Source organism: Oryctolagus cuniculus, chromosome 14 (assembly GCF_964237555.1).
Source record: "Oryctolagus cuniculus chromosome 14, mOryCun1.1, whole genome shotgun sequence".
NCBI lineage: Eukaryota > Metazoa > Chordata > Mammalia > Lagomorpha > Leporidae > Oryctolagus > Oryctolagus cuniculus.
Window position 1 is genome coordinate 91,494,156 of NC_091445.1, and position 22,021 is coordinate 91,516,176.

Here is a 22,021-nt window from a genome sequence, read left to right on the forward strand (position 1 = left end):
GGATTTGCTTTGACCTTAGGTCAACGAGACGAACAGGAAAATGCCTCTTGGAGACAGTGGCAGGGGAGTCCAATCCAGTAGGCTCAATTGGAAATAAAGCTTTGCTTCCCAGGTTAGCAGCCTTGGCATTCTTGGGGAAGCCCCAGCTCTGTCACAGATGTCCCCTGTCACAGGGGCCACTTGTCCCTTTCAGAGGGTCAATCCCTGTACTGGATTTGACACGCAGAAGGCTGAATAATAAACATTCCCTTAAAATACAGAAGTTAGAGAACAAAAAGAATGGAGTCCCAATAGTACATTTAACTGCCCGATGCTTTGCAGTAACCTTTGTCTTTCTAGCTCTTGTTCTTGAATGATTCTACCTCATTTTGTTAATATGACGCTTTTCTCGTACACATTTTTGTACAGGTCAACTAGGGTACAACTCTGCCCTCTGAGTTTCTTTACATTAGTGGAGAGAGATCTTTATTCTGGGTTCTCTTCCTAAGACAATTGAGTGTCTCTGAGTCGTTCTGCTTGGCTCAGCACCCTCAGGGGTATCAGGGCTTAAGCCATCACACACCACGATGCAGGGACCCTCCTGGAAGTGTTGTGTAGGTGTTGTCTTTCTTATGGGCAAGCTTTAATAACTTTCAGGCGGAACTGTCTGATCCCATTCCCATCTGGCATGGTGAGCAGTACTTTTGTCAGTGGCAACGGGAAATGTCAGATTGAGCTCTTTCTTCTCTCTGTTCTTCCCTCTGTGTTTCTCACCTTCCTTCCTGCAAAAGATTTATTTCCTTAAATTTTTGAAGCGTTGGTGGGACTAAAACCGGGAAATCCTCTGATAAGAAATCCAGAGCTTTGCCTCTTAGTCTGAGCTCTGAGGTTTTCTGCTGGGTTGGCGGCCTCAGGGTTGCCCGTGGGTTAGAGACCTGAGGGTTGTCCATGTGTTTTGCTCTCTTGTCTCCAAAGCTCCCCAGGGGCCTTAATGTGAGTGTGCAGCAGCAGCACCATCTGTACGAAACACTGCACGTTTTATCGAAATGCTGCCGTTTTGCAAAACGCTACCTGACATGTGTCATCCTCAGCCCATTTTCTCGATGAGAACCATGTATAGAGAGGGGATGCAGGATAAGTAAAGATACTTGAACACTATCTAGCTGTCACATTGGCTGCTTTGGACACAGTGTCCTGCTGTGAGTGTCCTTGGGCTGCCATGGCAACGTCACAGGGACTGGGCGTGATGCAGCAGACATTCGCTTCCTAGGGCCCTGGAGACGGGTCCAGGATCAAGGTGCCAGGAAGGCTGCTCTCTCCTGAAGCCGCCCCGTCGGCTGCCCATGGCTGCACCTCTCTGCGTCCGTCTTAGAAGGACACCCTTCACAGCAGAGGCAGGCCCGCACTCATTACCTCCTTGTCCCTGAATGTTCCCCTTAAGACCCCATCTCCAGGGGCCGGCGCCGTGCCTCACTTGGTTAAACCTTGGCCCGTGGCACCGGCATCCCATATGGGCGCCGGGTTCTGTCCCGGTTGCTCCTCTTCCAGTCCAGCTCTCTGCTGTGGCCCGGAAGGGCAGTGGAGGATGGCCCAAGTGCTTGGGCCCCTGTACCCACATGGGAGACCAGGAAGAAGCACCTGGCTCCTGGCTTCAGATCAGCACAGCACCAGCCGTAGCAGCCATTTGGGGAGTGAACCAACAGAAGGAAGACCTTTCTCTCTGTCTCTCTCACTGTCTAAAACTCTACCTGTCAAATTAAAAAAAAAAAAAGATCCCATCTCTAGACATGGCCACGTGCTGAGGTATTGGGCGGGCACATTCAGCTTGCATAGCCCCTGTCTTATAAGGATATTTACATACAAAATGGAAGGGAGCTACACTTGCATTCATTTGCTAAGATGCAAACTAGAATCTTGTTCGAACTATTAAATCCATGTTTGCCACTAGCACATTGAAAATTGAGAAATACCAACTGGTTACCCCAAAACCAGAAATATTACCGTTAATAATTGAAGTATAAACATTAGAGTTTAGGTTACATGTAGCAAATCGTAATTCAAGGATATTATTTTATTGTAGACTTTACTGTTTAAGCTGCGTGCTACTTCCCGGTCCTGTGACTTCTGGAGAGCGTTTCATGACACCTAGAAGGGCTGCAGGGATCCAAAGAGAGTGCTCACGGTCTGAGCGGAGCCACCTCTTCCCAGCACCGTGCTGCTTCCCGGTGCTAGCGCTTTCATCCACCTCTTCTTTGGAGGTCATTGTTACAATCTTCCGTCTCATTCATCAGCATTGGAATGAAAAGTCCTTTTACAGGACTTTGCCAGCGTAGCTCATAGGAAACACGTGCTCCGCTCTCGGGAACCCCGTTTCCTCATCCGTGGAGGGAGGATACTCAGCCATGAAATCATTGCAGCTTTGCTCACTTGCTAGGTGAGCAGGTGGAATGGCAGTAACAGGGTAGCGTGATGGAGCCAGTAAAACTACAGGATGCCCACTTACGTGTGAGTGTCAGATAAAAACCAGGAGCAGCATTGAGTAGAACATCCTAAGAATTACTCAAATTTAAGCAGGCACTGTGTATTTAATCTCTCAGCCTACAGTACAAGCTTGTTTATATTCTGCTAAGACAAAACAGAACTTTGTGTTCAGTGTGTTTAATGTTTGTGTGTGACTGGAGCTCTCCTCCCCTCTCTGGAGTAGCATCTGTACTCTCAGCGTCGAGCAGTCTAAGCCTCGCGGTTGCTCTGTTTTTCCGTGCTGAGCACCTATGGTCTTCAATTTGAGGGACAAACTACAAATACGTGGTACTCACATCTGTGTTCATCGCAAAATGTGCAGTTGATGTTTTCACAAAGTGGCAAATGATCTGAGAATCCTAACCAACGCCAGGCGCACTCTGAGCACCCTGCTGTCTCCTGTGGCTGCAGGTCACTCTCCGCTCCTCTCTGCCGCGGACGTGGGCTGCAGTACACCGGAAATGAGGGCTTTCTTCTCTTGCAGGTCTCAGGACGTGAACGAATGATTACGAGGGTTTCACGCGCTTCTGTCATATATTGTGTCCTGCAAGTGACTTTTATTGGAGTGCTGAATTTCAGCAGAATAGGAGATGCGTATGGTTTTATTTTCTATGGCAAGCTTTCAGCGTTAATGTTTTATCAGATGAAGCCAATTATAATGATTCCCTTCATTCATATTTAGCTTATGACACTTTGGGTTGAAACTCAGCCGTGTTGGAGAAGTGCACGTTTCTTACATCACCTGTACTCTGATGGACGTAGCGCCTGCTAAAGGTCAAAGTGGAGAAGCAGACTCCTTAGCAAATAAAGGCGTAATAATGACATTCTCTGTCCAGACCAGCCCCCTCTCTCCCTCCCAGGCCCCCTCCCTTGCTTGGGCCCAGTCTGGCCGAAGTGGATCCACACCAGTGGGCACCAGGGAGAGCTCTGAGGAGCCCAAGGCTGCATCTCCTGGTGCTGGCTGCCCTGTGCCCCTCGCAGGCGTGTGCTAAAGCCCCTGCTGCACTCCGCTCACAGCCTTGCAGTGGAGCCTGCACAGTTCAGGGCACTTCAACCCTTGGGCAGTGTCGGGAGCCTGACTCATGACTGAGTGTACCTGGAGCTGGGAGGACTGGGGCCAGGCCAGGAGCGGACATTGCGAGAGCACAGACAAGAAGGACCGGAGGAGCTGAGACCAAGAAAAGGGACCCAGAGAGCCAGTGCCAGAGAGGGAAGGAAGGAGATGACGCAGCCAGAGGAGAGAGAATGTTGGGCTGAAGGCACTGCCCTGGGTGAGAGGGAGGAGGAAGAGTGGAAGGCAGGTGCACCCGGCGTTGTCTGCAGCCTTGTTGCCCTGCGTGTGTGCAGTTGGCTGTTAAGGTGCGTCCTCCCTGCTGGGGCAGCACCACACTCTGGACACGCGGAGTCCAAGGGCATCCTTCAACCGTTTCTCTGTCCTGATGCTCTCTATGGGGTGACACAAAGCTTGATACTGGGGACCCTACCAGAGTGCTCTGAGTCTCTCGACCTGCATCTGCAAGAGCCACGTGGAGGATGTCTCATCCTTGGCTGCATTAGGGCGTTATTGAAGCGCTTTGAAAAATGCTGAGGTCTGGGCCCCACATCCAGTGCAGCCAAGTGGGTAGATGTGGCAGGAGCCCCAGGCCTCTGCACGTGTGTCCACCGCTCAGAGAACTGTAGCTGCCAGCCTTGCACACACTGCTCAACCAGAGAGTGTCTCTAGAGATGCCCTGAGCATTGTCTTCCCACTCTTGTCTCCACAGACTACGGCACCATCAAGAAAGTGCGGGCGCCGCTCAATCAGAGTTCGGGCAGCTGCTTGCTGGAGGAGATCGAGCTGTTCCCGGAGAGGCGGCAGGAGCACATTCGGAGCCTGCAGATCCTGCACAGCCAGAGCGTGCTGTTCGTGGGCCTGCGCGAGCACGTGGCCAAGGTGCCCCTGAAGCGGTGCCAGTTCTACCGCACGCGCAGGTAGGGCGTCCCCAGGAGGGTCGTAGGTAGGACAGGCCTGCCGGTGCCGAGGGCATGTACCTCGGTGTCTGTGGGAGTCCTGCCTCCCGGGGGGCAGATCCCACACAAACTGATTGTGACGAGGATAACCCACCACTTATCCGGGGACAGGAGCGCTGTTCTGACACCTGCAGGCGGTTGGCAGGGTTAGAATGAATTATTCATTGTATTATAACTCTCCGTGATAATGCTGATATTTGGTGTTCCTGCACTGACCTGTTCACCTGTCGTAAGTTTATGTTTTATTCAATACATAGTCTTGATGCAACTAGACAGAGAACACTATAGAATGTGCATGCTCTTAAAAAAGAGCTCTTGGCAGCACCCACACAGTGTGGCCCTCATCACCAGCTCTCCCAGGTGCTGCCTCTCTCCTGAGCTCCAGGGTCGGACGGACAGCCTGTGAGGGGTGGGGATGGAGACCCTGCAGGCCCAGGGAATCCCAAGTGCCGTCACCCCTTCCCCCACCCCAGGCTTGTCTCCCCCTCTTCCATGGGATGCCCACTTGTGACCACACCAGAGCTGGGAGTTCCCTTGGCAGGGCCAGGTGCTTGGGGGCATGGAAGATGACCGTGTGCACCTTGCACTTGTCCAGCACTTGGCAGCTGGAGATTGTGGGTACACTCTGATCCTCGACAAAAGTTTGCCCCTGGGCAATTACAATCTCACACACCCTTGGTGAGTGATATGCTCTCTTAATTTATTTCTCAAAGCAGTACAGAATTGCACGTTTGCTGTAGAAATGATCTTTCTTATTTTTATTTATTTATTTGAGAGGTGGAGTTACAGAGGGAGAGACAGAGAAAGGTCTTCCACCTGCTGGTTCACTCTCAAACTGCCACAAAGACCAGAGCTAGGCCGATTCAAAGCCGGGAACTTGTTGCAAGTCTCCCATGCGGATGCAGGGGACCAAGCACTTGGGCCGTGTTCACTGCTTTCCCAGGCCACAGCAGAGACCTGGCTCGCAAGAGGAGCAGCCGGGACAAAACCAGCACCCGTATGGGATGCTGGCCCCACAGGCAGAGGCTTAGCCCACTATGCCACAGAAAGGGCCTTTTTTGACAAACAGCTCCAAGTTGCAGGCCAGTCTTCCTCTAAACAAAGTTCCTGGTAACACTAGCTTTGGGACTGAGCTGCTGGGATTGTATTAAAAGCCTGGTTTTGCAATTTCATGACCCAGGTCACAGAAGTATTTTGAAACTCACTTTCTCATCTGATGTGTGATTTGCTGTGGGATACAATGCGATGAGCTGTCAAGTCTTAAATGTTGCAGCACTCTAGAAAGCGAAAGGCAGTAATTGTTGTAGTGTTCTATTCGAGAGGATTGTAGGCAACACAGTTATTGTACCAGGCCTCTGTTGGGATCAGAGCGTTAAGGAACACCGTTAGGAGCCTTCCCAAGGATAATAATGCCATTGTAGGCATTGATAACAATAAAAGGATAAGTCTACTTCCCAAGTTCAGCCAACTCAGTAGTTGTTTGAAATTTGCTCTGGCCCGCGTTGCCTGCAGGATTGTTCTTCCCCAGTTGCTGATGGGTCACGGGTGGCAGCAGGTGTTGGGGTCCAGGACACAGGTGTAGCTTAGCCGGGAACTCAGCTGGAAGGGAGCATAGCCCTCCCTGGCCAGCCTGGTGACTTCTGGATCCCGACATGACTCCTTCTAGGTGACAAAGGATAACCCACAAGACTGTGCCATGCACGGTGGGTTCCTGGTGCCGGCTCACAAAGCATGAGGCAATTCATCCTCTTTGCGTTGCTTTGCTTCTCGGACCTGGGATCCCTTAGACATGCAACTCCGAGAACCAATCCCACCTCAGATCAGCAGAGGGAGGCGCAGAGCAAGTAAGCTTCAAGCCCATCTCAGACCCACAGGAGTTGGTGCCACAAGGCACAGAGGCCAGCAGAGTCCACTGCCCCTGTGTGCTGTCACTTGTCTCTCTGCACCTGGCTTCTGGGAGGAGAGGTGTCCTGTGCTGGATCTCCCTACTGGTGGCCTGTTCACGGGCTCAGTGTGAGGCAGGAGGCTGAGGGGCTGGGGCCTCCTGCGTGCTGCACTTGAGAGCTTTAGCATGTCTGACCCTTAAATACCCCACCTGGATACAGACTATCTAAAGACATCCACCAGGCTCGTCTCTGGATTCATTGCAATGTGATTCTCCACTGTTGGCCTCTGCAGGAAGACAAGAGAGTACTCCCAGTTAAACACTCACTGGAGAAAACATGCTGTCCTTTGAGAATTAGGATTTGCATGGCCAGATCCTGTGGTGTGTGTAATAAGTTACAGGGAAAGATGTTGGGTTTTATTTTTTAACAAAAGCAATTTAAAAAATTATTTATTTGAAAGAAAAAGATACATATATACACATACAGAGAGAGAAAGAGAGGAGAGAGCGAGAGCTGTTGGTTCACTCTCCACGTGGCTACAACAGCCACTGCTTGGCCATGCCAAAACGGGGAACTAGGAGCTTCATCTGGGTCTCTCACACGAGTTGCAGGGGCCCAAATAACTGGGCCATCTTCTACTGCTTTTCCCAGGCCAGTAGCAGGGAGCTGAATCAGAAGTAGAGCAGCTGGGACAGGAGCTGGCTCCTATATGGGATGTAACACACCACAACACTGACCCCATACAAAAGCAGTTTTAATTGGCCAGAAGAATGTTTGAAGAAGCACAGTGAATAGTGATAGGGTAACAGTTGGGTCCCATGGTAATATATCAGTAAATTTATTTATTATTGGAAAGGCAATTTTGTAAATGAATTTTGAAGTATTAAAGAAACCCTCAGGCTTAACTAAATTATGTCTCCTCCAAAACCATGGGTTCAATTTTCCATCCCTTGAGTGTATGCTTTCCAAAGACGTACACTTGTATCTGTTCAGTTGTTTATAAATTACAGCTGTTGATACTATCTCTCAAATATCTTCACATATTGGGCATAGTGCTGGATTTTTTCACTATTTTTTATAAATGTCACTTGGGTTTTTTTTTTTTTTTAAGATTTATTTATTTAAAAGTCAAAAAGAAAGAGAAATGGAGGTCTTCCACCCGCTGGACCAGGCTGAAGCCAGGAGCCTGGAACTCCCTCTAAATGACCATGTATCTGTATGTTTTTCATATCGTGAGCTAACCTCATCTAATTTTTGAGGAAGCTGATCCACGGTGATGTCAGTGTATGCCCATGGAAGGCAGGGAGCTGATGCTGGCCTCAGGGCCAGCTCACCTGCACCTGTCACATGGTCACCATCCCAGAGTTGCAGTATATGGCTTTAACATGGGGAAAAGTCTCCATAGGGTAGCATCCAAGGATGGAGCTGTGAGAAGAGCCACCAGCTCTAAGTTCCAATGTAAACACGCAGCCTGTGTGATGTAGGGAACAAACTAGGAAAAGCAGTCATAGCATTCTCACGTTACTATTTCAGGAAGAAAAAAATCAAGCAGAGGCCTCGGACTTTAATAGTCACATCTGCAAAGGAGACTGGTACCCCGCCCCCTTACCCCAGAAGTTATCATCACCGTCCGGGTTGTGTGTTGACATCTAAGTGGAGGAATGCACACAGGGGTGCCCAGAGCCCTTTCCTTCTGGACTTGTAAAGTCAGCAGAAAGATTTGCACCCAGTCCCTCTTTTCTCTGAAAAGAGCCAGGTAGAAACTACTAGGGGCTTTGCAGGTGCATGGCCTTTGTGGCCAGCACTCAATCCTCTCTTAGCCAAAGGCAGCTGCAGGCCAGAGTGAAGCGGCATGGTACAGCAGACAAATCCACCAGGTAAAGAAACACTCATTCACTTGCAGATGCAGACAGGGAAAGTAAGAGTGGAAAAGGTGTCTGACGCCCTTGTCGCTGGTCCTGCAGGATGACGCCAACACGTAGGGGCCAGAGGACGGTGCGGCAGGGGCTAAGGCACTGTGTTGCCCAGGCGCTGATCACCTGCTACAGCCCTGCAAACGGAAACCCTGCCTACCTCCTCTCTGCTGTTTAACTGAGCAAACTGAAAACTAAAATGCATGTGAAAAAGTAAAATTCCCTTTATAGGATAGTGGGGTGATGCAAAACGAAAGGATCATAAACCTTTAGACCTCCAGTGTTCATGTTTTTAAAATTTGCATTTTTTTTTATTTGAGAGGTAGAGGCAGGCAAGGATGGAAAGATCCTCCATCTGCTGGTTCATTCCCCAAATGCCCGCAATAGCTAGAGCTGGACCGAGCAGAAGCCAGGAGCCCAGAAATCAGCCCAGGTCTCCCACATGTGTGTCACAGACCCACACACCTGTGCCACCACCGCCCAGCGCCTCCCAGGATGTATATCAACAGGAAGCTGGAATCAGGCACGGAGGCGGAACTTAAGAACAGCCCCAAGTAGTGACTTTAGTTTTCTTTGTTTAGTTTTACTTTAAGAACTGATTAGGAAGAGACTCTAAGCTGGAAACCAGAAGAACATAGTCTGCACATAAAACAGAACAATTGTGCCTTCTGCATTGTGCCTATCATAAGCTGGCTGGAGAGACTGGCTCCCTTGGAATGCACTGCTGCCTGATTATTCTTAATTTAGTTAAGCTGAAATAGTGCCAAGTAGTTAAAGACGTGAATACCTTATTAAGAAAGTTGGTGTGGAAATTGGGTTACTGCAGAACAATATTGCTTTTAAGGGCAAAGTTTTAAAGGTGGAGTTCATAGGTTGGCACTTCTACTGATTAAGTATTCAATACTGAAGATGGGCTCTTCAGATTGGGAGGAAAGCACAGTGTGTCGAGAGACACTGCACCATGCCCACGTGGTCCCAGCAAGACCACTGCAACCGTTCAGTTCTGAATCAGACATTCAGAAGGAGGTTTTGCCGTGTCCCCATGGTGCAAAGTAAGTATTCTGTCTTCAGAATGAATTCATTGGTTTCCTGATTTCAATATCTGGAGTATTTGCTGCCATTAGCTTTGGTTTAGCCTCTAATGACTATGATTTTGCTTACTTAATCCACTCAGAGTCTATTTAATGAATTTAAGATGTGCCAAGTATAAAGCCTGGCCCTGAGTATAGGATGACAGATGAGGCGTTCCTGCCCCTGCCCCCTGGGAGCTCAGAGTCTAATGAGAAATCCGGGCATAGACCCAATCGCCGGAGTGTCTACACTGGAGTCAGTCCAAGGGGAGCTGAAGTTACCTACACTGTCTCACCTAATATCCTCACCTGATGTTCCTGTCCAGTTACTTTTAATACAATTTCTGAATCATAGCTAGTGTTCTCATCTTTAATTTCCAAGTGTAAGGGCGTAAATCATCAGTTCTGAGACACTCAATGATTTATTCACCCAGTGGGTGGTTCTACAGGCATTAAATGATGACCATGAAGACAGCTGCATGATCTAATAGTAATTGAAAAAAAATCAAGACAACATTATGTGTAAACCACCAATGTAACTGTTAGAAGGATGGAAGTCATACACTGGCATGCTGACTGTGACTCCATAACGGGTCTAATTGTCCCTGGTGGGCTGCCGACCGTCCCTGAGCCCCTCTTTGTCCTGGCACAGCTCTAGCCAGAGCTGAGGCTGTCTGTCTGGGAGAGCTTCCCCCTGGTGGTAGACGTGGCCTTTCCTGCGATGTACAGAATGATCGAAACCGGGAGGAGGCCAAGGTAATCGTGGGGGTAAAATGAATGTGCGCACCAGATCAGCTCAGAGCCGCTGTCCCAGGCTAATCCCAGTTGCTGCAGTCCAGGAAGCATTTTGACATGCTAATATAAATGTGCTCTTTTTGAAAAAAAAAAAAAAAATCAAGTACCCCATAATGCCTCACTGTATTACCTGTCAATCATGCTCACTTTCGAAACAGTGTTCAGGATAATTTCAGTATTAAATCCACCTGTTAAGAATTTGAAATATTTTCGCTCGGGCAGTTGCTGGCGTCCTCCTGCCCATCCCAGCACAGTGCTGCTCCTGGGACTCGGAGGTGGGCATGATCTCAGCACCGCTGCTGCCCTCACAGCGCCGGCTCCTATCCTGAGTAGCAGCTGGGAGTCTGCATGCCAGGTCCACACGCAGAGCTACCAGGGCCTGCGCACCGCACCAGGCCACTCCCTCCCTCGGGTGGCAGGGGAACCACCTGGACGGGATCCAGGTAATTTCGTGGGTGTCAGGAGCACCCCGGTCCCTTGCTGCTGCCCCACATCATTCCATCCCAGCTGCACAGGGCGCATTCTCATCAGCCATGGAGGATTCGCCAAGACAGACTACGCTTTGGACCACAAACCAAGTCTCAAAAAATGTACAAAAACCCAAAGTGTGTGCATTGTAAGATCACATGGAATAAAACTGGAAATGAACAACAAAACTCTGGAGATTATACAAATATATGGAGACTGAACAAAATGCTCCAGAATGAACAATGTGTAATTCAGAAAATCAAAAGGGAGATTTAAAAATTCACTGAAAGTGATGGGAATGGAAACACAACGTACTAAAACGTAAGGGATACAGCACGAGCAGTACTATGAGGAAGGTTTATAGCAATGGAAGCCTACACCAGAGAGCTGTCCCAAAAGAAAAGCTGAAAGCATTCCACGAAGACCTGGAAGGAGACAAGGATGGCTACTCTGTCACTCTTATTCACTGTGGAGCTGGAAGCTTTATCCAGAGCAGTTAGGCAACGGAAAAGAATGAAAGGCACACAGAGAGGAGAGGAGAAGTTAAAGTCACTGTGTTTACAGAGTACATGATTCTGCATAGAAAGGAACTGAATGACTCCACTGGGGAATATTTGAGCTAACGGAAGAATTCAGTCAAGTTGTAGGTGGCAGCACACAAGTACTTGGTGCAGGAGTTCGACCTGATAAACAGGTCAGTTAAGACACCAGCATCCCGGGAAGGCACTGTGCGGCAGTGGGCTCAGCTGCCTCTGGGGACGCCTGCATGCTGAATCGGATGGAGTCCTGCGTGCACTTCTCATCCAGCTTCCTGCCGATGTGCCTGGCAGACACAAGTACCTGTCCTGCCCTCCACGTGGGAGACCCTGATAGAGTTCTTGGCTTTGGATGGACCCAGCCCCAACTGTGGCAGACATTTGGGGAGGAAACCAGTGGGTGGGATCTCAATCTCTCTCTCTCTCTTTCTCTCTCTCTCTCTCTCTCTCTCTCTCTAACACATGCACACATTCATTCCTCAGTTTCTCTCTCCACTCTTTCAGTTAATTAAACGTTTTTCAAAAGACATAAGCATCCCATATCAGAGTGACTGGAGTCAAATCCTGGCTCCACTTCCAATTCTAGGTTCCTACCCACGTGCACACTGGGAGGAAACAGGTTATGGCTCAAATAGTTAGGTCCTTGACAGCCACATGGGAGGACCTGCATTGAGTTCTTGGCACCAGACTTCAGCCCAGCCATTGCAAGAATTTGGAAAGTTAACCAACAGAATGAAGATCTTTCCACCTTTCTTTTAGCCCGCAAATAAATATATATAAATAAATTTTAAAAATTAACATTTTTGTACTCCAATAGCAGATCATTCAGCAGTAACTTACAGTCCAATCTCATTGACAATAACTCCAAGAAAAAGAATAGCTGGATGTGAAAGAATTCTGCAACGGAAATAACTCCACTGAAAGAACTTGAAGACACGCACAAAGTGGAAAGATCTTTCAAGTTCATGTTTTGAAGAAGTTAATATCATTAAAGTGTCCATGCTACCCAGTTGATTTAAAGATTCAACACAATTGCTATCAAAATACAAATGTCGTTCTTCACAGAACTAGCAAAGGAACTGGCAAAAAATTATAAATTCCACATGGAAATACAGAAGAACCTGACTAGCAAAGCAATCTTGAACAGCAAGACCAGAGCTGGAAACATCACGATACCATATTTCTAAGACATACCGCAGAGTTATTGTAACAGAAACAGCATGATGCTGGAATAAAAGCAGATATACCAATGAAACAGAAAAGAAACCACAAGAGTAAATCCATATATCTACCGCCAACTTACCTATGGCAAAGTGGCCCAAACATCTCCTGGAGAAAAGACTGTTTCTTCAATAAACGATGCTAGGAAAACTGGGCAACAGTGAGCACGAGGTCGACACAAGACCCCAGCCACTCAAAATGGATCAAGGACCTAAATGTATGACTGGAGACTAAGAAACTACACACACACACACACACACACACACACAATACACACACAACAAAAAGCCCTAGAGGAAAGATTTGCAGGCACAGGCACATATTTTGGATAAGATCTCCAAGGCACAGGCAACAAAGGCAAAAATCAACAAAATGAGATTATATCAAACTAAAAATCTTCTGCACAGCTAAAGAGACAAACGACAGAATGGGAGAACAATTCTGCAAACTATTTATCTAGCAAAGGATTTATAATCAAATCTGTAAGGAAATAAAAAACAAAAAACTGAAGACCACCAATTCCAACAAAACAAAATTAAAAATGGGCAAAGGACCTGAATGGACCTTTCTCAGAAAAAATACAAATGGCCAACAAATAAGTGAACAAGTGCTCACTACCAGTAGCCATCACAACAATGCAAATTAAAACCACAGTGAGGTATCAACTAGTTGGCTCTCTATCCCATGTGCTACATCCTATTTCCCATGCTTTAGCAAACCTCCAGCATTTCAGTCACATTGTGTGATTCATATTTCTTTGAAAGCCTAAGGAAGGCATAAAAAAAAAGTGTTGGACTCCCGTGAGCATGCCCTGTGCCCTTGACTTTCAGTTCATCTTCCTAGGGCCATCATGACCAGACTGAAGTTAGCTAAGCTGAGCCCTACCAGGCCCAGGTGTTCAGCTCACCCGATCATGCTGTGTGCCCATGACCTTCATGCCGTCTTCCCTAGGGCCATCATGACCAGACTGAAGTTAGCTAAGCTGAGCCCTACTAGGCCCAGGTGTTCAGCTCACCCAATCATGCTGTGTGCCCATGACCTTCATGCCGTCTTCCCTTGGGCCATCATGACCAGACTGAAGTTAGCTAAGCTGAGCCCTACCAGGCCCAGGTGTTCAGCTCACCCGATCATGCTGTGTGCCCATGACCTTCATGCCGTCTTCCCTAGGGCCATCATGACCAGACTGAAGTTAGCTAAGCTGAGTCCTACCAGGCCCAGGTGTTCAGCTCACCCAATCATGCTGTGTGCCCATGACCTTCATGCCGTCTTCCCTAGGGCCATCATGACCAGACTGAAGTTAGCTAAGCTGAGCCCTACCAGGCCCAGGTGTTCGGCTTACCCGATCATGCTGTGTGCCCATGACCTTCATGCCGTCTTCCCTAGGGCCATCATGACCAGACTGAAGTTAGCTAAGCTGAGTCCTACCAGGCCCAGGTGTTCAGCTCACCCGGTCATGCTGTCTTCCCTAGGGCCATCATGTCTGGGGTTGTCATGTTCACTCAGCTAAACCCTGATATCCACTCGAAGCCAGGAGAAGTGCCTTCCCTGAGTCTGGGCCCACCCCGTCTCCTCTGCCTACTGAGTGTGCACTCCATGTCCATCCTTCCACGCCGTTCTTTCTGGCTTGTCTGTCGTTACACCAGATTCATTGGTGTACTTGGTGTCTTCAAGGCTCTGTGCCCAAGCGTGCAGTTGAACCTCTATCCCGTCATGAGTGTGCTGTATTCTCAGGTTGCTCTGCAGAAGAGCTGTGGCAGTCTCAGACGCGGTGTTGTCAATGCAAAACATTTTCATGCACACCAGGTGTGCACAGCATGTAGTAACTTTAGGGAGGGATTAAAATAACTATGTATATCATGTATTTATTTATTTATTTATTTATTTTTGACAGAGTTAGACAGAAAGAAAGGTCTTCCTTTCGCTGTTGGTTCACCCTCCAAGTGGCTGCTATGGCCAGTGCGCTGCGCCGATCTGAAACCAGGAGCCAGTGCTTCTTCCTGGTCTCCCATGGGGTGCAGGATGGGCCATCCTCCACTGCATTCCCGGGCCACAGCAGAGAGCTGGCCTGGAAGAGGGGCAACCGGGACAGAATCCAGCGCCCCAATTGGGACTAGAACCTGGTGTGCCAGCGCCGCAGGTGAAGGATTAGCCTAGTGAGCTATGGCGCTGGCCATTTTTTTCATTCATAACACTGTATAATTTGACTCAAAACCACTCTGGGGGGTGAGGTTTTTACTATTTCAGTTTTGTGTAAGGGGACACCACAGTTGAGAGATTTGCAGATGCCCCAGAATGCATTCCTTGGGAAGGTTATTGTCTACTGGGAATTCTTTTCAGTCCTGTTTCTAATAAGATTTGTTTTTAATTGCAGCTCTTAAAATGTGGATTCTGAAGTACAAGATAACAAGTACATAAGAATAGCAGATTTTAAGAAGTGATTGTTGAAAAATAACAAGACTTGTGATACGAAAATCGTGGTTTGCTTCCACATTTCTTCCCTCATTCAACCACACAAAAAATCCACCCAACAAAGTTCTTTTAACTTATTTTTTTAATTTCAAATTTTGATTTTTAATTAGCTTTTAGCAGATTCAAGAGGATTTGCAGAGACAGTGTAAATACAGTTTTCTTTTTTTTTTTTTCTTTTAAGATTTTACTTATTTGAGGGGCCGGTGCTGTGGCATAGCAGATAAAGCTGCCTCCTACATTGCCGGCATCCCATATGGGCACCAGTTCAAGTCTTGGCTGCTTCACTTCTGACCCAGCTCTCTGCTATGGCCTGGGAAAGCAGTGGAGGGTGGCTCAGGTCCTTGGGCCCCTGCATCCGCATCGGAGACCCAGAGGAAGCTCTTGGCTTTGGATCTGCACAGCTCTAGCCATTGCGGCCAACTGGGGAGTGAACCAGCGGATGGAAGACCTCTCTCTCTCTGTGCCTCTCCTTTTCTCTCTGTGTAACTCTGACCTTCAAATAAATAAATCAATCTTTAAAAATAAAAAAGATTTTACCTATTTGAGAGATAGAGGTACAGTGAGAAGGAAAGAGGAAAGGTGTCGAGACAATTCCAAGAACACAACTTTATTCCCTTCTTCCCTCCCCCTCTTCCTATCCTCTGCCTTCTCCCTTTCTTATTTCTTTTTTAGTTTTGAAATAACATATTCTAAATTTATATTGTGGTAAAAAGGCTTACTACTTCACCAAATAGTAAGTTTAACAAGTAAAAAGACCCCCAGCTTAGTGGAAATATAGACAACAACTATAGACAGTAACTGAATGGAAAGATGACTGTTTCACCCGTATCCAGTAAATTTTAAAGTAATCACAGATCATTAAACAATAATAGTTACATTTTTAGCTATTAGTTCCTCAAAGGTACAAAACAAAGTTTTACCCAACTATATTTGCAGCAGGACTGATACACACGGACATTCATTTCTTTTTTTTTTTAATTTTAGCTCACGCATTTAAGGGAGAACATGTGATATTTGTCTTTCTGGGTCTGGCTTATTTCACTCAGCACGATATCTTCCAGTTGTGTCCATTTTGCTGCAAATGGACATAATAATCCATTTTGAATATGTACTACATTTTCTTTACCCATTCATCTGATGATGGGCTCCTTGGTTGGTTCTGAAGTTCGGCTGTTGTGAACAGTGCTGCTCTGATCATGGTGGTACAGGTGTCTCTTTGTACACTGTGTTCAAGTCTTTGGGCTATGTATGTAGTGGGATTGCTGGGTCATATGGAAATTCTATTTCCAGGTTTTGTTGTTTTGTTTTTAAGAAATCCCAACACTGTTTTCCCCAGTGGCTGCACTAATTCCCACCATTAGTGTATAAGTGTTCCCCTTTGTCCACATCCTCGCCAGCACTTGTTACTCTGTATTTTGGATTTTAGCCATTCAGATAGGAGTCTGAGGTAATACCTTATCTTGTCCAGGAATTCATACTCTACACTGATCTCTTGAAGTGTTTCCCCTACCTTTTCTTCCAGCAACTTCATTGTCTCAGCTCTTAAATTTAGGTCTTTGATCCATCTTGAGTTGATTTTTGTATATGGTGAAAGATAAGGATCTAATTTCATTTTTCTTCCTATATATACATAAATGTGTATTTAATATGTATATAATATATGTTACATATTATATACATATGTATGTATATGTATATGTAGTTTTATTAGAACTATTTGTTGAAGAGATTATCCTTACTCCACTGTATGGTACAAGTACTTCTATCAAAAATCATTTGGCTGTATGTACCTGCATTAATTTCTGGGCTCTCTATTCTAACCTATATATTGGTTTTTATGCCAGTACCATGCTGTTTTAATTACTATAGTTTGTAGTGTGCTTTGAAATCAGGCATTGTGATGCCTCCAGCTTGGTTGTTCTTGTTCCTGATCCCTTTGGCTATCCTAGGTCTTTGGGGATTCTATATGAATTTTAGGATTGTTTTTTCTATTTCTGTAAAGAATGTCATTGGTATTTTGATAGGGATTGCATTGAATCTGTAGATTGCTTTAGGTAGTATAGATATTTTAATTATATTGATTCTTCCAAATGCGAGCAAGGAATATCTTCATTTTTTGTCCTTTTCTATCTTTCTTTCATCAGTGTTTGATAATTTTCATTTTAGAGATCTTTCAATTTTTGGTTCAATTAATTCCTAAATACTTGATTTTGTTGTCAGTATTATGACTAGGATTTTATTTCTGTGAGTTCAACATTAGCATCCAACAAAGCTACTTTTTTGATTATTATCTTGTAACTGCAACTTTACTGAATTAGTTTACCAATTGTAACACCTTTTTGTAATTTTTTTAAGATTTTATTTATTTATTTGAAAGGTAAAGTTACAGACAGTGAGAGGGAGAGACAGAGAGAAAGGTCTTCCTTTCCGTTGATTCACTCCCCAAATGGCCGCAATGGATGGAGCTGCACCAATCCGAAGCCAGGAGCCAGAAGCTTCTCCCTGGTCTCCCATGTGGGTGCACGGGCCCAAGCACTTGGGCCATCTTCTACTGCGTTTCCAGGCCACAGCAGAGAGCTGGATTGGAAGAGGAGCAGCCAGGACTAGAACCAGCGCCCATATGGGATGCTGGTGCCACAGGCAGAGGATTAACCTACTGTGCCATGGTACTGGTCCCTCTAACACCTTTTGGGTAAAGTGTTTCCATTGTTCCTTGTACAACGTCATGTCATCTGCAAACATGGATAATTTAACTTCCTCTTGTCCAATTTTGAAGCCCTTTCTTTCTTTCTCCTCCCTGATTGCTCTCACTAAAAGTACTGTATCGAATGAGTGTTGATAGTGGGCCATCCTTATTTAGTCCAGTTCTGACGGAAAACACAGCTTTTCCCCAATCAGTACGATGTAGGCAGCTGGCTTGTGATATACAACCTTTATAAGTTTGAGGAATGGTCACTCTATATCCAATTTCTGCGGGTTTTTTTTTTTTTTAATCATAAAGGGGTAGGGAATCTTATCAAATGCTTTCTCTGTATCTATTGAGATGACCATAAGATTTTTTGTTCTTCATTCTACTGATATGATATATTTATTGATTTTAGATTGTTGAACCACCCTTGCATTTCTGGGATAAATCCAACCTGGTTGTGATGTGTGATCCTTTTGATGCGGTTCTGGATTTGATTTGCTAGTATTTTATTGAGAATATTTGTGTCTGTGTTCATTAAGAATATAGGGCTGTAGTTTCCTTTTCGTGTTGTGTCTTTGGTTTGGGCATCAAGGTAATGCTGGCCTCATCAAAAGAGTGGCAGAGGTCCATCCTATTCAATAGTTTGAGACAGTTTGCAGAGTATTGGAGTTACTTCCTCTATATGTTTTGTAAAATTAAATAGTAAAGCCATCAGGTCCCAGACTTTTCCTGGATGGAAGTCTTTTGATTACTGCTTCAATCACATTGCTTGTGAAGGGTCTCTTTGTGTTGTCTATATTTTTTTGAGTTAATCTTGGTAGATTATAGGAATTTAGGAATTTATCCATTTTGTCAATGTTTTGTGATTATTAGCATATAATTCTTATAGTGGTTTCTTTTGATCCTTTGTATTTCAGTGGTATCTGTTGTAATATTTTCTTTTTCATCTCAAACCTTATTTTTTTCTCTTTTTCTTTTCTTTATGAGACTGGCTAGAGGTTCATCTATTTTTTTTTTTTTATCTTAAAAAGCCAGCTTCTAGGGCCGGCGCCATGGCTCACTAGGCTAATCCTCCGCCTTGCGGCGCCGGCACAACAGGTTCTAGTCCCGGTCGGGGTGCCGGATTCTGTCCCGGTTGCCCCTCTTCCAGGCCAGCTCTCTGCTGTGGCCAGGGAGTGCAGTGGAGGATGGCCCAAGTGCTTGGGCCCTGCACCCCATGGGAGACCAGGAGAAGCACCTGGCTCCTGGCTTCGGATCAGTGCAATGCGCTGGCTGCAGCGCGCCGACCGCGGTCAAAGGAAGATTTTTCTCTCTGTCTCTCTCTCACTGTCCACTCTGCCTGTAAAAAAAAAAAAAAAAGCAAGCCAGCTTCTTGTTTCTTGATCTTTTGTGTGTGTGTGTGTGTGTGTGTGTGTGTTTGACAGGCAGGGTTAGACAGTGAAGAGAGACAGAGAAAGAAAGGTCTTTCTTCCATTGGTTCACCCCCCAAATGGCTACTACAGCCAGTGCACTGCGCCAATCTGAAGCCAGCAGCCAGGTGCTTCTTCCTGGTCTCCCATGCAGGTGCAGGGCCCAAGCACTTGGGCCATCCTCTACTGCCTTACCAGGCCACAGCAGAGAGCTGGACTGGAAGAAGAGCAACCGGGATAGAATCCGGCACCTCAGCCAGGACTAGAACCCAGAGTGCCTGTGACACAGGCAGAGGATTAGCCTAGTGAGCCGCCACACCGGCCTTGTTTCAGTTTTAATTTCATGTACTTCTGCTCTGATCCTTATGATTTCTTGCCTTCTGCTGATTTGGGTTTCATTTGTTCTTCAAGAGGCATTATTAGATATTTAATTTGAGATATTTGTCTCTCTTTTTTAAATGTAAGCACTTAATGCTTAAAACTTCCCTCTTAATATTGCTTTTGTGTATACCACACATTTTGATATATTGTGTTTTTATTTATTTCAAGAAAATTTTTGATTTCCTTTTTAATTTCTTCAAAGACCCATTGATCATTCAGTAGCATGTTGTTTAGTTTCCAAGTATTTATGAGTGTTCTGTTATTCTTGTTGATTTCTAGTTTGATTCCTTTGTGGTTGCAGAAGATATATGATTTTTTTTATCTTTTATTTAATGAATATAAATTTCCAAAGTACGACTCATGGGTTACAATGGCTTCCCCCCCCATACCGTCCCTCCCACCCACAACCCTCCCCTTTCCCACTCCCTCTCCCCTTCCATTCACATCAAGATTCATTTTCGATTATCTTAATATACAGATCAGCTTAGTATACCTTAAGTAAGGATTCAACAGTTTGCTCCCACACAGAAACATAAAGTGAAAAATAATAGATGATTTTTTTTAAATGATGATGAAATCAGATCAGACCTATTGTCATGTTTAATCCCAGTGAGAGTCAAGTTGGGAATTGATAATTTCTTTCTTTTTTTTTTTTTTTTTTTTTTTTACAGAAGATCAGTTTAGTGTACATTAAGTAAAGATTTCAATCGTTTGCACCCCCATAGAAACACAAAGTGAAATAAACTGTTTGAGTACTCGTTATAGCATTAAGCCTCAGTGTACAGCACATTAAGGACAGAGATCCTACATGAGGAGTAAGTGCACAGTGACTCCTGTTGTTGACTTTACAAATTGACACTCCTGTTTATGGCATCAGTAATCTCCCTATGCACCAGTCATGGGTTTCCAAGAAGATATATGATTTGATTTCAATCTTTTTAAATTTACTGAGACTTGACTTGTGGCCTAATATGTGGTGTATCCTAGAGAATGTTCCACGTGCTGACGAAAAGGATGTGTGTTCTGTAGCTGTTGGGTGAAATGTCCTGTAAATGTCTGTTATGTCCGTTTACTCGATAGTATGTCTCAACTCTGATGTTTCTTTATTGATTATCTATCTGGATGAGCTGTCCATTGATGAGAGTGGGGTGTTGAAGTCACCCACTAGTATTGAATTGGAGTCTGTCTCTCTCTTTAGGTCTAATAGTATTTGCTGTGTATATCTGGGTGGTCTTGTGTTGGGTACATATATTTTTACGACTGTTAGGTCTTCTGGCTGAATAGAACTTTTATCGAAATAGAATGCCCTTCTTTATCTCTTTTTACAATTTCTAATTTAAACTTCGTTTCATCAGATAGCAGGATAGCGACACCTGCCCACTTTGTTTCTATTTGCTGGTGCATCTTTTTACAACCCTTCATTTTCAGTCTGTGTGCATTTTTGTGAAATGAGTTTTTTGTTGGCAACATATAGTGGGATTGTGATTTTTTTTTATCCATTCAGCCAACCTCAGTTTTTTTGTTGGTGAATTTAATCCATTTATATTCATGGTTAGTCTTGATAGATAAGAACTAAGACCTGTCATTTTGCTGACTGGGTAATGATTATACCTGCTCTGTTAGTGAAAGATGTTTTTAATTTATTTATTTGAAACAGTTATATAGAGAGTGGTCTTTCATCCACTGGTTCACTCCCTAGATGCCCCCATCAGCCAAGGGTGAGCCAGGCCACATCCCAGAGCCAGGAACTTCATGCAGGTTTCCCACGTGGGTGACAGTGGCTCAATCCTTGGACCATCTTCCGCTGCTTTTCCCAGACCGTTATCGGGGAGGTGGGTCTGAAGTGGAGCAGCGGGGACATGAACGGTTGCCATATGGGATACCAGCGTTGCAGGCAGCATACCATACCGCAGTGCCAAGCCCACCAACCAGGTTATTGAACAAAGACAAGATTTTTGGTGTGCGAATGCTCGTCAGCTCCCAAGGCTTAGCTCTACATTCCTTCCTCATCTGTCTGCACAAATTCCCATTTTTCTCGGCCTGTCTTATACACACAAGCTGATATCTACATAGCTGCCTTAACATTGTGATATATGCACGTAAAGTACGATGATTGAACTGAGCTCAACTATTTATTGAAGACATTCATCACACAAGAAAACGTTTTTGAAGTGGAATAAAGAAAAGCCCCCTCACCATAGCTGTGTTTGTCAGAAAGCCGGCTAAGAGACCCACTTCGAAAAATAACAACCTGTACCGATGGTTTCCTTAAAGTGTAGCTTGGCACAAAGAGGAGCACCCCAGAAATTTCCCCAGGATGTACAGCATTTTACAGGAGGAAATTACAGATGCGTGGTATTCCTGGTGAATGGGTATGTGTGTCTGTATGGGGGTGTTTGTAAATTTGAGGGATAAGTGCAGTGTTGCGAATGCACAGAACTATCCATGTTTTTTTGTTTTTGTTTTTGTTTTTTTTTTTTTTGACAGGCAGAGTGGACAGTGAGAGAGAGAGAGACAGAGATAAAGGTCTTCCTTTGCCATTGGTTCACCCTCCAATGGCCGCCGTGGCCGGTGTGCTGCAGCCGGCGCACCACGCTGATCCGATGGCAGGAGCCAGGAGCCAGGTGCTTCTCCTGGTCTCCCATGGGGTGTAGGGCCCAAGCACTTGGGCCATC

The 22,021-nt window shown here is 45.6% G+C and overlaps 1 protein-coding gene across 7 annotated transcripts in view; it reads left to right on the plus strand.

Annotated features, from left to right (window-relative positions):
- The window catches only part of SEMA5A (semaphorin 5A), a 472,925-nt gene that overhangs the window by 349,554 nt on the left and 101,350 nt on the right, over positions 1-22,021 (plus strand). For all 7 annotated transcript variants that reach the window (XM_070056841.1, XM_070056840.1, XM_070056845.1 and 4 more), the window contains one exon: positions 4,263-4,470. In XM_070056841.1, the coding sequence (XP_069912942.1) occupies positions 4,263-4,470 (208 nt within the window). The remainder of the gene's footprint in view (positions 1-4,262; positions 4,471-22,021) is intronic.